The sequence below is a fragment of the Beta vulgaris genome, chromosome 4, assembly GCF_026745355.1.
Source record: "Beta vulgaris subsp. vulgaris cultivar EL10 chromosome 4, EL10.2, whole genome shotgun sequence".
NCBI classification, from domain to species: Eukaryota; Viridiplantae; Streptophyta; class Magnoliopsida; order Caryophyllales; family Amaranthaceae; genus Beta; species Beta vulgaris.
In genome coordinates this window covers 63,258,826-63,274,658 of record NC_079205.1, presented here as the reverse complement: position 1 = coordinate 63,274,658, position 15,833 = coordinate 63,258,826, and the positions used below count along the sequence as shown (strand labels likewise).

At 38.1% G+C, this 15,833-nt stretch overlaps 1 protein-coding gene across 1 annotated transcript; it reads left to right on the top strand.

Annotated features, from left to right (window-relative positions):
- The first annotated feature begins 2,050 nt into the window (after positions 1–2,050).
- On the top strand, positions 2,051–7,713 carry LOC104890026 (transcription initiation factor IIB). Its single transcript, XM_010675383.4, has 7 exons — positions 2,051–2,555; positions 5,749–5,773; positions 6,126–6,255; positions 6,330–6,460; positions 6,581–6,669; positions 7,118–7,194; positions 7,276–7,713. Exons 1-7 carry the CDS (start codon positions 2,200–2,202, stop codon positions 7,407–7,409), a joined length of 942 nt encoding a protein of 313 aa, XP_010673685.3. The 5' UTR covers positions 2,051–2,199; the 3' UTR covers positions 7,410–7,713.
- Positions 7,714–15,833: the final 8,120 nt, after the last annotated feature.

Sequence of the window (15,833 nt, the reverse complement as noted above, 5' to 3'; positions counted from 1 at the left end):
TATATTTTGGTGTTCAATTGGAAAACAATATGTAGTTTGTATCTTAAGGCCATGTATAGGGTGCTAGCTCAAAACTTCTCGATGCCCTCGCGATGATCTTAGACAAAAAAAATCAACGGCTTTTGAGAATGTCCAAAAATAGCCCAAAATAGCCAAATTGAGGGTTATAGTTCACACTTTAGGATATTCCCATAACTTAAGCGACATACTTCATAGGATGCATCCTCAGGTTACAGGAAATAATTAAAAAGTGAAGCTACGCCTAAAAGTGGGCATATGGTGGCTTGCGACTAATTCCAGTTTGAATTATATCGGAAGGACAGGAAACAAGATGGAGAAGATATTTAAAGGCAAGGTAGAGGGTCCAAAATACGAGAGAGTCATCCCAAGGTACCATGAACCTCCAGTAAGGTCTTTGACAAAAAATAACTTCGGCTCCGGAAAGTCCAAATTAAAGTTATCCCAAAAATAGCCAAATTTAAAGATTATAATCCTATTATTCACGCTTCCGGACATCCAAGAGTCCAATGATTAAACAGACTCCACGAAATGCATTCTGGGACCTTCAATAATCATCGAACAAACATAATCGAAAAAGATACAAAAGCTTAAAAGGATATCCAACAAAAATATCCTTGCATAGCATACAATATGAAAAATATTAGAGGAAAAAGGAAATAGTATGAAGCAACATATCATGTCGTTGTCTCTCATAAGTCATAACCCATTACCTTGTATTTAGCACGAGATTATTACTTATGGACCAAATGTAATGATATAAAGAGAAAATAATAATGCTACGAGGACGTAGGAACCCATGTAATAGTACTCCAATTATGTTATTCTCACTTATGATTCATGTCCAAAAAAAATAAATTGGACCTTATCTAAAGGCCCAATACAATAGCGATTTTGAATCAAAAATTCTTTTAATCGTAATATCTTATATTCTCACAAGTCACAACTTTGTATGAAGTACTTATTAGTTACTCCTTTTGTCTAGTTATTTTACATGTTAGATTTCTTAATTTGGTATTAACGATACAAATAAGAACCAATATTGTCCTGTCTTTAACTTACAAATATTTATCATTTTTCCAAAAATCCTGATACATACTATACCTTTTGACTTATCTAAATATGTATACTCATAATTAGTGCTTCTTTTCGATCGAGCCAAGCCACCTGTTTACGTTTATTTGAGCTCGACTCGAGCTCAAAGCTCAACAAGTCAAGCTTTGACCAAATGTTAAATGAGCCGAATTCAAACTGTCCAAAATTGACTCGTTATAACCCCTAATTATATACATGTTTCTTCATATTTCTCTTTTAATTATTGAGACTCGTAGGAATCTATTTTACAATAAAACTATTAACTTACAATTGTGTAACATCTAGATTAAATATATTTAAGTACTATATATATTAATATATCATTCTTCCATATAAAAGAAAAATCGACACTATTCACGAGTTTTGCCCAGCTCAACCCGACCTGTTAAGGTCTCGACTCGAACTTTGACCGAGCCAACCTCAAACTATTCGCGAACAGGGTAGACTCACTATCACCCCTATCTACAACAATGTAACAAGTAATTGGTAGGAATTCCACCTCATGACCTCAAGGTCAGGATTTCGAATCCCACCAAGTAAGGGACATTTAGAGGAGGATTTCCCTTAAAACTCCTCCTCTTTTCAAATACTTGGGCTTCTAAGTTGAGTTCTGTGCGAGACAGCCAAAAAGTTATTCATCTTACTAAATAAATAAAAAATTTAAGGACATACTTCCTCTGTTTCTTTTTACTTGCAACAGTTTGACTTTCACGCTTGCCAATGCATAATTTCAACCATACTAATATAAATAAATATAAAAATATATATTCAGAAATATACATTCAGACGAATCTAACAAGATCCACTAATATGTATTCCTTAAATAAAAATACTAATAAATAGTTGGTAAAGTGTAAAAACCGTTGCAAGTAAAAAGAAACGGAGGAAGTAGATAGTAAAAAGTTAAAAAAAGAAGTTGTGATGGACCTAACTCCCCAAAAAAAGAACCAATCAATTAAAAGTCCTCATCCAAAACACCCAAATATAAAAAAAAAGTACCAAAACATACATCCCAAAATTCCCAGCATAAAAACCTTCATTAAAACAGAATATCCATATTCCATATCCTCCAAAACCACCAAAAAAATGGGAGATTTCTCATACTGTCCAGATTGCAAGAAAAGCACAGAGGTAGTTCTCGACCATGCCGCAGGAGACACCGTTTGTGTCGAGTGTGGGCTTGTTTTAGAGGCCCATTCCATTGATGAAACCTCTGAGTGGCGGACTTTTGCTAATGAAGCCCAAGATAATGATCCAGTTCGTGTTGGTGGGCCTACTAACCCATTACTTGCAGATGCTGGGCTTTCTACTGTTATCTCTAAAACTAATGGGTCGTCTGGTGACTTTCTTACATCTTCTTTGGGCCGCTGGCAGTCTCGTGGGTCTAACCCGGATCGTAATCTTATTCAGGCCTTTAAGTCCATTGCCACCATGGCGGACAGGTAAATAGTAGTATACTTTTTTCGTCGTTATGAAATAAATGAAACGCTTTGGGTTTTTTTTTTTTTTTAACTTGGGGGTTTATTTGATTTTTGATGTGTTATACAATTGAGTAAAGTTATTGTAATTTTTTATGTTTTGTGGGGAAAGAGTTGATTTTTGAGGATTTTGGTTGTGTTGACTGTTGAGTGGATTGTGTAATATGGCGGGTCCCTATGATTTAGGAAAAAATTATAATTCGGTCGTTTTAAAATAAATGAAATGTAGGGGACATAGAGGGTAAGGAGAGGAGACATGTAAATAATATACTTTTTTCGTGTTTTTGAAATAGATGAAATGTCTCTTTTTTTAAAAGATTTGAGAGGTGTATTTGATTTTTGATGTGTTATATAATTTGAGTAAAGTTATTGTAATTTTTTATGTTTTTGTGGGAAAAGAGTTGATTTTTTTAGGATTTTGGTTGTGTGTTGACTGTGAGTGAATTGTGTAATATGGCGGGTCCCAATGATTTAGCAAAAAGTATAATTTGGCCGTTTTAAAATAAATGAAATGTAGGGGTAGAGAGAAATGAAAAGAGGGATTTATATGATAAAAGAGAGATAATTGAGTATAATTATTCTAATATTTGGTGTTTTTGTGGGGAAAGAGTTAATTTTTGAGGAGTTTGGTTGTGACTTGTGTGTTGAGAGAATTGTGTAATATGGCTGGTCTAATAAATTAGCGAATAGTATATTCGCTGTTCTGAAATAGATAAAATGTAGGGGCACGGAGATTGAGGAGAGGAGATAGATAGAGAGATGAAAAGAGGGATTTGTGATGAAGAGAGATAGAGAGAATTAATTGACAAATAAAGTAATGTTTTATTTGTTTTGAAACGGCCTAAAATGGTAACGGGTTTGTTGTTGTTGGTGGTGGTGGTCAGGAAGACTGTAAAAGATGTCAAGTGTGAAATATCGCGCTATAAGTTATAACACTTAGAAACATTAGTTCCTCCTTGGAGGTGTAGATTTTTAGTTGTTTGGTTGATTGATCGAGTTTGAGCGACAGCATTGTTGTGAGAAGTTCCCTTTTGTAATTACTGGTTTAGAGTGTTGTTTCCAGGATTAATGTTAAGATTTTGGACGATTTGGTTGAAATTCTAATTATTGGGTGGTGCCAAAATTGTGTAATGGAGATCAATTTTTCACTTTGTTCTTTTAGTTGGGGAAGAATGTAGTTTGGTGAAGCACATTTAGAGTGAGCCCACTGGATGATCTACAAACTAGATCATGAGGAGAGAGGGAGAAAAATATTATAAAAAATTAGGAGAGAGAAAAAAAGAGAAGAGAGAGGAGGATGATCAGATCATTACAATGATTTGATCATTGTTGGATCATAGTTAAAGCTCATGAAAGAGAATTATTGATAGGCCCCATGTATAGTGAGTTGGCAACAATCTAATGGCATTAAAAAAAACCAAGCCAATGGTTAATAAGCTCAAAATTGTAGATCATCCATTGTGGGTAAAAAAAGAATAAAAACTAATGATAGATCATAAGTGAGGTGGAAGAGAAAGGAAATATTAAAATAATTGATGATCCAAATTTTTGGATCAACCATTGTGTATGCTCAGTCTCTTTTGTTCCTCGTTGAAGAAGATTCGGTACTCACAAAGTAGTTATTTTTAAGCTCCAAGCTTCCATCCTCGAAGCGATATGCTGATTATCCAACATCGCCTCAGAGGATCGGAGGAGTGGGATTGATTAGTTAAATTTACTACTTGGTGCAAGTACATTGAAGGACAAATTCTTGTTATGATTACATGCTGATTAGCATTCAGAAACCTTGATATTTCTCCGAATGAGTGTGCTTATCAAGTAGATAGTAGATACCCATAGAAAATATGGAGGGAATGATTATGTGATATGCTGATACATCTGCTCTTGTTGATAGGAAGCTATGTAGTAGTAAGCTATATTATTGCCATTATTTGTTAGTTACTTTGTAGTATACCTACTTGTAAGCTAATAGGTGAACTCTATTATTTTCCTGAGAGGAGGCTAGATGGATAGGCTGCGCGAAGCTTTTTTTTCTATCACCATAGGATAGATGAGTAGGTGCCATTCCTCTTAGTGTAAAAGAAATAGAACGGTGTGGAGGATGAAAGTGTATAAGGGAGGTGAACCACACCGAGCAAGCCCTTGAAAAAAACTGAGTCCGAGCCTTAAATACTTGGGGAACCAGTGCAGCGTGGATGGCTACCACAGGAATTAGGGTGGTTGAAAAATAAAATATGAAGGACCCTTAAACTCCCAAACCGAGCATCCTACTGTTTACACAAACCAGCCAAAAACATGACAAAGAACACAACAACGCTAGGCTCAAGCCAAATATTGTTAATACGTGGTCAGATAATATGAGAAAATCAAGAGAATATATCTGATACCTGGTGAGATATCAATCTCAGTTTGCAGCAATGAAGCAACTAGCTAGTTGGTGGAAGAAGTAGCAACAATTTTCAATCTTCGAAAAATTTGAGCCAACCAACCCATGTTGTTGGTGAAATTCTGAGAAAGCAGAGAAAATCAGTCTGATATATAGTAACCTAATATGTAGTATGTTGAGCTCATAACTTGGCCAAATATCACCATATGATAAGCTTAGAAACTTAAACCTTTACAATGTGATTACAGTACTGTGATGCGGTTGAGATTCAGGAACAGCACAAAAGTTGGACATGCAATCATAAAATCCTTGAGTTTACCTCCTGCTCTTTAATGTTTACAGAAATCTCGACTGTTATCTTAGACTACTAGTTATGCTTCCTCAATCCCAAACATATGAAAGCATTTTGGAAATGTAATGTGAGAAGTAGTGTCCTGGAAAATTTGTTGAAAGTTTTTGGAACAGAAGGACAAATACTGTATTCCTGCCCTAATCCGCTCTTTTCAAAATGATCTGCCAGGGTCTCAACGTGTTAGGGTTGAGCCTATGCACATTTTGACATCCCATACTGAATCAACAGGGGTGTTCTTTCAGTATTTGTAGTGAATATTGGTTCTTATAATCTGATCACTTTGACTAGTGAAATTGAGCTCTTTAAGTTCTTTAGAGTACATCACGTGGGATACGGATGAGCTAAACCATGCTTCATTTTGGTGTTTGCTATCTAGCAATGATCCAGGAATCACTAACGCAGGAATTTTCCTGTTGCAGGTTGGGCCTTGTTTCAACTATCAAGGTTAGCTAAATTGCTTATTTTGTTGATTTAAGTTCATGTTTCAAATCTATTACGTTCCACTATCGCCTTGCATAGCACAAAAAAGGTGCCTACAAATCTGCAAGTTGCTAGGATGAAATAGAATGACAGGCTACTTATCATGGTTGCATGTTATTATTGAAACTTTTTGATGCATACATAAATGGCTCATTGCATATAGCAGTACTCTGTATTCTGGCAAATTCTTATCTGATATTTGATGCTGTTGTCACCTTATTATGTAATAAATTGGTGAAGCTTTCTGTGGTTTTGAAAATGCAATCATTCCTCATATGTGCAAAGTAAGATCTTAGAGTTGATCTTTGTCTTCCAGGATCGAGCCAATGAGATATTTAAGAAGGTTGAAGACCAGAAACCTCTTAGAGGTCGGAATCAAGATGCAATTTTGGCCGCTTGTCTCTATATTGCTTGTCGACAAGAGGACAAACCGAGAACTGTAAAAGGTAACCATTGTCTTAGACTTTATTCACCTGATTTGTTCTACTTAATAACTAAGTCCTAACTACACAAACATCAGAGATATGTTCGGTTGCTAATGGGGCCACAAAGAAGGAAATTGGCCGTGCAAAAGAGTTTATTGTCAAGCAACTTGAGGGGGAGTTGGGTCAATCCGTGGAAATGGGAGCTATTCATGCAGGAGATTTCTTGGTTTGTCAACATAGGACTAATTTATACATCATAATTGCATATTAGGCACTAACTGTTTCATTCTTGTGTTATTGCCTTAAGATGTGCCTCCTTGTAAAGTATCCTGCTTCATGATTGTAGAGGCGTTTCTGTTCACATTTGGGCATGGACAAGCAAGCAGTAAAAGCTGCCCAGGAAGCTGTTCAGAAATCTGAAGAGCTTGATATAAGGTAGTGTTCCTCCACTAATAAGTTTCGTATAGCAACAGCTATACTCGAGCTCTTTCAATGTTCTGCCATGCACTTGGTGAAATAACTTTGATATTGGATGATATTTGCTGAGAGAGTGAGAGGAGTATCCAAGCACATTTGCTATGTTTTTGATAATATTCTGGGAGAAAGTTAATAAGCTAGCAATGAGAAGCTTATGGCTAAAAGAGTAAAAGACGGTGTGATGCAAAAAACTAAGTAAAATGTTGAGTATCTCAATACAAAAATTGAAGTAAAATAAATAGCTACCACAAGATACTCAAAAGTGAAGGAAAATATAGTGAAAAGCTAAAGTGGTCTGAAGTCTGAACAAAAACTTTTGATCAACCGTCTGATACAAGACCAACTGAATGTCGAAATAGTGTGAAAATTAAGTTTAAGTCATGGCTTGGAATGTCGTTTTCTGCAGGAGGAGCCCGATTTCAATTGCAGCAGCAATCATTTATATCATCACCCAACTTTCCGATGATAAGAAGCCACTCAAGGGTAAGCTTACTGCTGTGTTCTCTTCTTTAAACTGTATTCTTGTAGAAGCACACTAGTATTGAATGTTTAAAGTTGTGACAGATATTTCTCTTGCTACCGGTGTGGCTGAGGGAACGATAAGGAATTCTTACAAAGACCTTTATCCCCATATTTCGAGGATAATACCAAGTTGGTATGCCAAGGAAGATGATCTAAGAAGTTTAAGCAATCCTTGAGAAAAACCATTGCAGGTTAACATGTACAAGGTATAAGAATTTGTTAGCTAATGAACATGACATTATAATAGTATAGATGCAAGCCATTTGTTCGAGGTGATTCGTTGAACCAATCGTCTCTTTTAGGTGGATAGTTGCCGGTTAGGTTAATAGGTCTTGTTGGTCACTTGTACAATATCTGACATATTATGTTCTTCAGCTGTATGTAACTCTGTAGGTAGTGGCAACATGCTTTGCCTAGTCTGTAGTACACTCTTCTGTAAGGTAATACTTATCAATATGAAAATGAAAATGACTTTGATCATATGCTCTTCTCTTAAGTATGTGATATTATGTATGAATCTAATACATTCCTACATGCTAGTATACAGGAGAAGAAGAAGGTTGGAGAAGGGGGATTATGGTTTTTTGTTTGACATGAACTATTATACAAAAGGCTGTACTTTTATGGAGTAATTTAGTATCTGACTACTCCATTTTGACATTGTCGCACTTGTTTTTTCACTGGACGTTTTTGGGCTACCCCTAATAACCAACAAATGGCAAGCGCTTTTCCTTGTGTGGATCCTATTTCAATGGAAACTTGATGAGTCGATCCGCCTACACGTCTTGCTTTTACTGCGATATTAGGAGTTACTCCACGTATTGCTTGACGTAAAGCAGATAGTGGATTTGTTTCTGTCTTTTGTTGAATCTTTTTCATAGATTCTTTGAATCGATGCGGGTCCCTCTCTAAATGTATATCCTATGTTCTTGTCACTTGTAGACCCCCACCTCTTACAGCCATTAGATGAAGATCTTTCATTGGATGGGAATATGGGATGTAGTAGATCAAACAGTGACATTATTGATTGAATGATTGATGATGATTGATGATCACATTGGACCTCGACATATAGGAACCCCTTCATGTCAGTTGTCAGGATATAATGGTTTGGATTACAAATTTTACACTTTGTGGAATTTTCGCTTTCACCAAAAAAAAGTTGAACTTTCATTAGGTGATTAAGCTTATCTTAGCTGATATATACCCATCTTTCACAATATGGTCCAAATTCATAGGCAGAGGAATGACTAAATAATGGACTAAGACAACACTTTTGTCTCTAGGAATGCGCAACAATAACACGCAATTTATATGTGCACTATATGTGTCTGTTAATCTGTTTATATGTATGTATTTGATTATTATTAGTACCATTGAATTAATGTGTGTAATAATCAAGAAGACCGCTTTGAAAATAAGATAGGAGTATATTGGAAAAAAAATTTATACATGAACAATTTATAATGACGTTTTGCCAATTTTTAGTTATTTGGTTTAGACATTCAGTGAACACTAAACAAACGTTATGAAATAAAAGGAAAAAATGAGTTTAAATTTCTGTTTAAACTTTAAACGATCTAGAATATTGAATCCTTCTTATTTATGGTATTGTACCATGGGTCACTTAGTACATCATATTCAATGACTCTTACGTGTAATTTCACACACTAATAGATGCGCTTCTCTGTGTAAGCTTGTTATGGTAAAAAGTGTGTTCTCTTTACCTTAATCATATAAGTTTTGAGGCTAATCAAAGCTGCTCAACTTTAAACATAAGGTAAAATCAAAGGTAATCAGGTCAAATCAGTTTTAATAATGTTCAATTCATGTAAGTTTAGGTGAAAAGAACGCATCATCAAAGTCCTCTTATAATTACGAAACATATGGGGACTCATCTAGTATACGGCGTATTTAGATCAACGGTCATGAGTTGATGTAATGGGAATCCATATAATCAGAATTTATACGTCTATGATTGAAGACTAGGACCCAGAGGATAGATCCCCTTTGCTTTAATTTGTACAAGAGATTCCAAAGAACAACTTGCTTTATAAGTTTATGCAAAGGAAATGGGACTAATAAATTGCTTCACCAATAACAGGGAATTTGAACTACCTAAGAAATAAATTAATCAACTTAAAGTAATCATACATTATAAAAAGTCATTACATTAGGTGGAGAAAACAAAAAAGGCAATAATGTCGCATAAATCAGATTTTTTTCCTCAAGAAATAATTTTACTATAAGATCCTTTATAAATAGTTAGTTTTTTTCCAACTTCTTCCACCTTACTTGGTTAAAATTGGAATATTTTCATAAATTTATTACTCCCCCGGTCTTTATTAGTTTACCCATTTTGACTTTTGACACCGTTCACAATTACTTTGATATCTCTTATTATATGTATTTAAGGAAAAATATAGTCATGTGAGATTTTGTTGGATTCGCCTCAATATGTATTATCCAAATATCAGCTTTTTGTAATTTTTGCTTATCGAAAATTAGAGATATTAAGGTTCAAATGAGTATCTCGGCAAATGTGCCCCAAAGAAAGAGGTAAACTAATAAAGTCTAGAAGGAGTATAAAGTAACAGTAAGATTACCATATGAATTAAGATATTAACCACCAACTCCTTTAATTTCTTCTTTCCTGCAACTTTGGCACTTCTGATCCACATATAACTAGATTGTGAGGACCCTTTTTTTTTGGTAATTAGCTAACCCCACCTAAGCAACCCTTTAAACTCCCTCTCTTATGGTCCCCTACATTTTTGCAATCCTCTCTTCAGGACATGAAGAGATAACTAGAAAAAAGTTTGCACTTTTAAGTTTGAGCTAGGTAACTAGTAAATTTTCCTTTTAGGGTACTTTTCTCTCTCTAGAATTTTCTCTCTGTTTTTTTCTAGCCTGCGTCAAGTGGAAATTCAATCTTAATTAGGTAATCAGAGGGTTTCCTTTGTACCTGTGGTACAAGGGCTCTGGGAACCGGTTTTAAGAGTCGAATTTCCAAGGGGTTTCGATCGTCCTAGTCTCAGATGGAGATGGATGTGGAAACAGACCAAGTAGGGGATCACGGGAGGAAACTTATTCCCTTGACGCAAAAATTGAATATTCAAGCCAGTTCGTCCCAGGAAGGTGAGGCTGAGGACGATGGTTTGCAACATCAAGGGGAAGAATCTAACGAAAAGGAAGAAGGAGAAGTTTTCCGTTGGTTCCCTCAAGCAAGGGGAAATCTGAGTTCTTTCAGGGATGCGGTTGCCGGGTCAACACAGTGGTTCAGAGAGGCTAAAAAACTGATGGAAGTGTCGCTTGAATGGGATGACGAGGAAGTTCCTATCCCGGACTCCCAGTTGGCGGTGAGTTTCACAAAAGAAACTTTGTGGAAACTCAGGGAACCTTGGAGGAACACATTAATGGGAAAGGTGTTAGGCATGTCTATCTCCAGGAATTTTCTAGTGGAAAGAGTGAATCGAATATGGAAAACAAATGATAAAGTGGAAGTTATAGATTTAGGGCATGATGTTTTCCTGTTTAAGTTTAATAATGGCAATGATATGGAGAAAGCTCTATTTGGTGGGCCTTGGTTTATCTTGAATCACTACTTGATGCTTACCAGATGGAAACCTGATTTCCGACCTTCTCAATCAGTCTTTGACAAGATCATGGTGTGGATACGGTTCCCGGAATTACCTTTAGAGTATTATGATAAAGAGGCTCTATTTGCGATTGCTGGAAAAGTGGGCAAGCCTATTAAAGTGGATTATGCTACAGATCATATGGCAAGAGGTAGATATGCGAGAGTGTGCATAGAACTGGACCTAGCAAAAGCTTTAGTGTCGAAAGTCTGGGTTGCTAGGGCTTGGCAAAACGTGGAATATGAGAATTTAAGTCTGGTGTGCTTCCTCTGTGGTAAGATAGGTCATCGGAGGGACCAATGTTCCCATGGTCTGGGGGAGCAAAACCGGAAAAATGAGGTGAAGCAGCAGGACCATGTAATGGAGGAAAACAGGCTGGAGAAGGGGAGTCATGGAGAAGAGAGCAATAGTTGGAGAATGGTGGGAGAAACGACCGATGATGTGGCATGCAAGGGTCTGCCAGGAAAGGCAATGATGACTAAGGATTCGCAAGATGTGGTGGCTGAGGAAAACAAACAGGAAACGACAAAGTTAAATAATGAGGGAGAAGATAAAGAGGGGCCATGGATTGTGGTTACTAATATAAAGAGAAGGGTTGGTAAAGGGAAGGAAGGGAACTCTGGGGGACATCCGAGAAATGGGGAGGGCACAAGCAAAACAAAAGGAAGATATGGGAAAGAAATAAGGGGAGGGACCCAGTTGAGAACAAATTTGGATTTAAATAATAATAGATGGAGGGCGTTGGCAGGAAAAGATCAGGAGAGAGAAAGAAAAGGAACGGAAAAACAAGGCAATGATTTGCTTTCTGACAAGGGTAAGGAAGTTTTAAGAAGCGAACAAAAAAGTGGAGAGCATGTTGGGAGAAGCAAGAAAACGGCGTTGCTGATAGGTGAAAGGAAAAGTAAATCAGCTATTTTCGAGAAAGAAGGTTTGCATGGGAGGTTTACGTCCCCTCAGCTTCCCAGAAGTATTAATACTCCCTCTTATCAGGAGGTGAACACTATTCTTTCTGAAAATTTAGAGCCTGATATTTCCTCTTGCAATGGAGAATGCTCAAGATCATCACCTCACTCATCTGAAACAGACCTCATCTTTGAAGAAAAGTCCCATGATTCCCTCTCTCTCTTTGACCCCAGTCCCACCACAAAAAACGCTCAACCTTTTCCCAACTTTCCCCACTCCTTTGCTGTGGAAAGCCCTGGCATCGCCAATGACTGTAGAGAAGTCATTCGAGCTCCAGTTTCACTTGTCCCACCTCATGAAGTTTCAGCACCACAGGAAGGCAGAACCCTGGATATTCGACTTCGGTCCGGAGCAAAGAATTCAGGCACCACGCAAAAACCCCCCAGTTTTCATCTTAAGATCAGAAAACCTAGAAGTGGAGGTTTCAAAGCCTCGAAACCTGACGTCAATCTTCATCATCGAAGAAAAGATAGAACAGTTGCAACTCGAAGTGGAATACTTCCGGGCTCCAGCAACCCCCCCGGAAATTTGGACATTACTGGTCCCAAGACACGAGGGTATGGGGATGACACAGGGTGTAATGGGGGATCTCCCTCCAAAGAAGAGGTCAAAAATGGAGAAATTTATGATGGAGTTGATGGAACCCCCATCAACGAAACCGAAACATGTTAGAATGAAGGCCATCATCTGGAATGTGAGGGGAGCTAACAGTAAAGCTTTCCTTTGGCACGCTTTAGATCTTGTGAAAATGCACAAACCTGACCTTCTGATTTTACTGGAAACCAAGTGTTCGAGCTTACGTGCTGACCAGGCTACGAAGCGTCTTGGGTATGTAAATTTTAGAATAATTCCGGCTTTTGGTAAAAGGGGTGGCATCTGGTTGATGTGGAAGGCTGACATTGCTCTGGTGCACTATGCGGATTATCAACCCAACCACTTCCATGCTCTTTTCAAGCTTCGGTCTGATATTCCGGAGGTTCTCCTTACTGGGATGCATGCCCCAAGTGTGGTGTCAGAGAGAAACAAGTACTGGGTTGACTTAACAGAGGACTCGCCGCCTAGGGGTACTCCGTGGTTGGTGGCAGGTGACATGAATGAAGTCCTGCATGGCAATGAGAAGATGGGAGGTAGACAAGTGGGTAAAGAGCAAGGGAAACAATGCAAGGATTGGATCGCTGCTAATGCCCTGTTGGACTTAGGTTTTCAAGGTCCAAAGTTTACTTGGACTAATGGAAGAACTGGAGGATCCCTGATAAAAGAAAGGTTGGACAGAGCCTTGGTCAATTCGGAGTGGCTGGACCTTTTCCCTGACACAAAGGTAATTCATTTACCTCGTACTTTCTCAGATCATTGTCCCCTCCTTATTCTTTTTAATGAGAATCCTAGGTCGGAGTCTTTCCCTTTTAGATGTAAGGAGGTTTGGGCTTATCATCCAGATTTTACAAATGTTATAGAAGAAACCTGGGGTAGTCACCATAATAGTTATGTGGCGGCTAGGGACCTTTTTTTGTCTAGTGTTAAGAGCTGGAGTAAGTATGTGTTTGGTAGCATTTTTCAGAAGAAAAAGAGGATCCTAGCTAGACTGGGGGGAATTCAGAAATCTCTTTCCATCCACCCTTCCGTTTTTCTTTCTAAGCTTGAAATTGATTTGTTAGTTGAGCTTAATGAGCTTTCAAAACAAGAGAGAGTTTTCTGGGCCCAGAAGGCGGGTATTGATAGGGCAAAGCTGGGGGATATGAATACTAAATACTTTCATACCTTGGCCAAAATTAGAACCTGTAAAAGGAAAATTTCGTGTCTTAAGAACGATAATCATGATTGGGTGTCGAATAATGAAGATTTAAAAAAGATGATGATGAGTCACTTTGAAAAAATATTTACTACCTCCATGTATAGCCACCAGAGGAACAATAGCTTCAGGGGTGAGTGTAGGATCTCTGATGAGTGGAATAAGAGGTTGGCCAGGAGGGTGGAGGAAGATGAGATTAAGGAGGCCTTGGCCCAAATGGCCCCGCTTAAGAGCCCAGGTCCGGATGGGATACAAGCGTTCTTTTTCAAGAAATATTGGGAGCAAATGGGCCCAAGTGTTGTTAGTTTGATTATTAGGGCTTTTGAGAACAACAGGATTCCAAGTGGGCTTAGTGATTCCTTTTTGGCCTTGATTCCAAAAATCGAGTCTCCTGTTTGTTGTAAAGACTTCAGACCTATTGGGTTGTGTAACACAGTGTATAAAATGATTACCAAAGTAATTGCTAATAGGATAAAACCAATTTTAGGGGAGCTCATTCATCCCTCCCAAACTAGTTTTGTTCCGGGCCGGAATATTCAGGAGAACATTATTATTGCGAAAGAAATGGCTTTCCTCTTTAAAAAAAGCAACCCTAAGAGGAATATTATGGCACTCAAAATTGACCTTTCCAAAGCCTATGATAGTCTTGAGTGGGGTTTTATTAGAGAAACGCTTCAGGGCTTTAATTTCCCCCAGTCTTTGATTGCTTTAATCATGGATTGCATTTCTTCCCCTGCCATCTCTCTCATTTGGAATGGCGAGGTCACTCAGTCCTTTTCTCCTTCTAGAGGGATAAGACAGGGAGATCCCTTGTCTCCCTATATTTTTGTTTTGTGTATGGAAAGACTTTCGATGCTGATCAGTGATAGGATTAGGGATGGGAGTTGGAAGCCAATTAAAATTAGTAGTGATTTGGGTGTTTCACATATTTTCTACGCAGATGATGTTTTCCTTTTTGGTCAGGCGTCTGTTAGAAATGGAGGAGTTATTCAGAATGTTTTGGAAGAATTTGGGAACATTTCAGGTCTGAGAGTTAATATGTCTAAGTCCCTGGCAATTTTCCCTCCAAAAATGAATCCACAAAGACGGCGCATGTTAGCTGATTTTCTTACCATGAAAGGGTCGACTAGCTTTGGGAAGTACCTTGGATGTAATATCCTTCCGAACAAGCTTAGAAGGGGTGATTATGATGGTTTATTGGAAAAAGTAAAGTCTGCTATTAATGGTTGGCAAGCGAAATATTTGAATATGGCGGGCAGATGCACCCTTATCAAATCAGTGGTGTCCTCTTTCCCGGTCTATGGGATGCAGTCCTCCTTACTGCCGGTGTCAGTTATGAATGAGATTGAGAAAGATTGTAGGAAATTCTTATGGAATAAGATGGATAAGTCTCACTATTTAGCCAGAATGAGCTGGGATAGAATTTGTAGCCCTACGGGGAAGGGAGGTTTGGGTTTCCGGAGGCTTCATAACTGGAACTTAGCCTTTATGGCTAAGTTGGGGTGGATGATCATTAAAGATGAGACCAAGCTGTGGGTTCGGATCCTTAAGGCCAGATATTGGGAGAGGGGTTCCTTTTTGAGTGCGGTTGGTAAAAATCATCATTCTCCTATATGGAGAGACATAGTGAAGGGGAGGGAGCTGCTTGAGAAAGGCCTTGTTAGGCGAATTGGGAATGGGAGATCCACCTCTCTCTGGTATCATTGGTGGGTGGGAGGGGGGCCGTTGGTGGATGTGATGGGGAGCAACATTCCTGAGTTCATGTCTCACTGGCAGGTGAGTAATATCATCAAAAGGGGTAGGTGGGACACAAAGAAAATTTCTCATTTACTCCCTCCTGATATCCTTAAGCAAATAAAGGAAATTCCCCTTGCTTCCATGTCTGAGGTGGAGGATGACTTCACTTGGAATTTTGAGAAGAATGGAACTTTCAGTGTTAAGTCAGCTTACTATCTTATTAATAGAAGGGAGGAGGAAACTGGGGGAAAGGGAAGTTGGCGAGGTTTGTGGAGGAAGAATATTCCGTTTAAGTACAAATTGCTTATTTGGAATGGGATTCACAATATTTTGCCGACCGCTCTTTTTTTGGCTAAAAGAATTCATAATTTTAATCCCCAATGTGTGGCGTGTGATCACCCTATTGAAGATATGATTCACCTTTTTCGGGACTGTTGCGTTGCTTCAAGTGTTTGGATTGAAATTTTAAAACA

Excerpts from the sequence above, each read along its gene's own strand:
- LOC104890026 (XM_010675383.4), top strand. The coding sequence starts at position 2,200 with ATGGGAGATTTCTCATACTGTCCAGATTGCAAGAAAAGCACAGAGGTA. Across the intron at positions 5,774-6,125 it reads GCCTTGTTTCAACTATCAAG|GATCGAGCCAATGAGATATT; the intron begins GTTAGCTAAATT and ends TTTGTCTTCCAG. Across the intron at positions 6,670-7,117 it reads TCTGAAGAGCTTGATATAAG|GAGGAGCCCGATTTCAATTG; the intron begins GTAGTGTTCCTC and ends CGTTTTCTGCAG.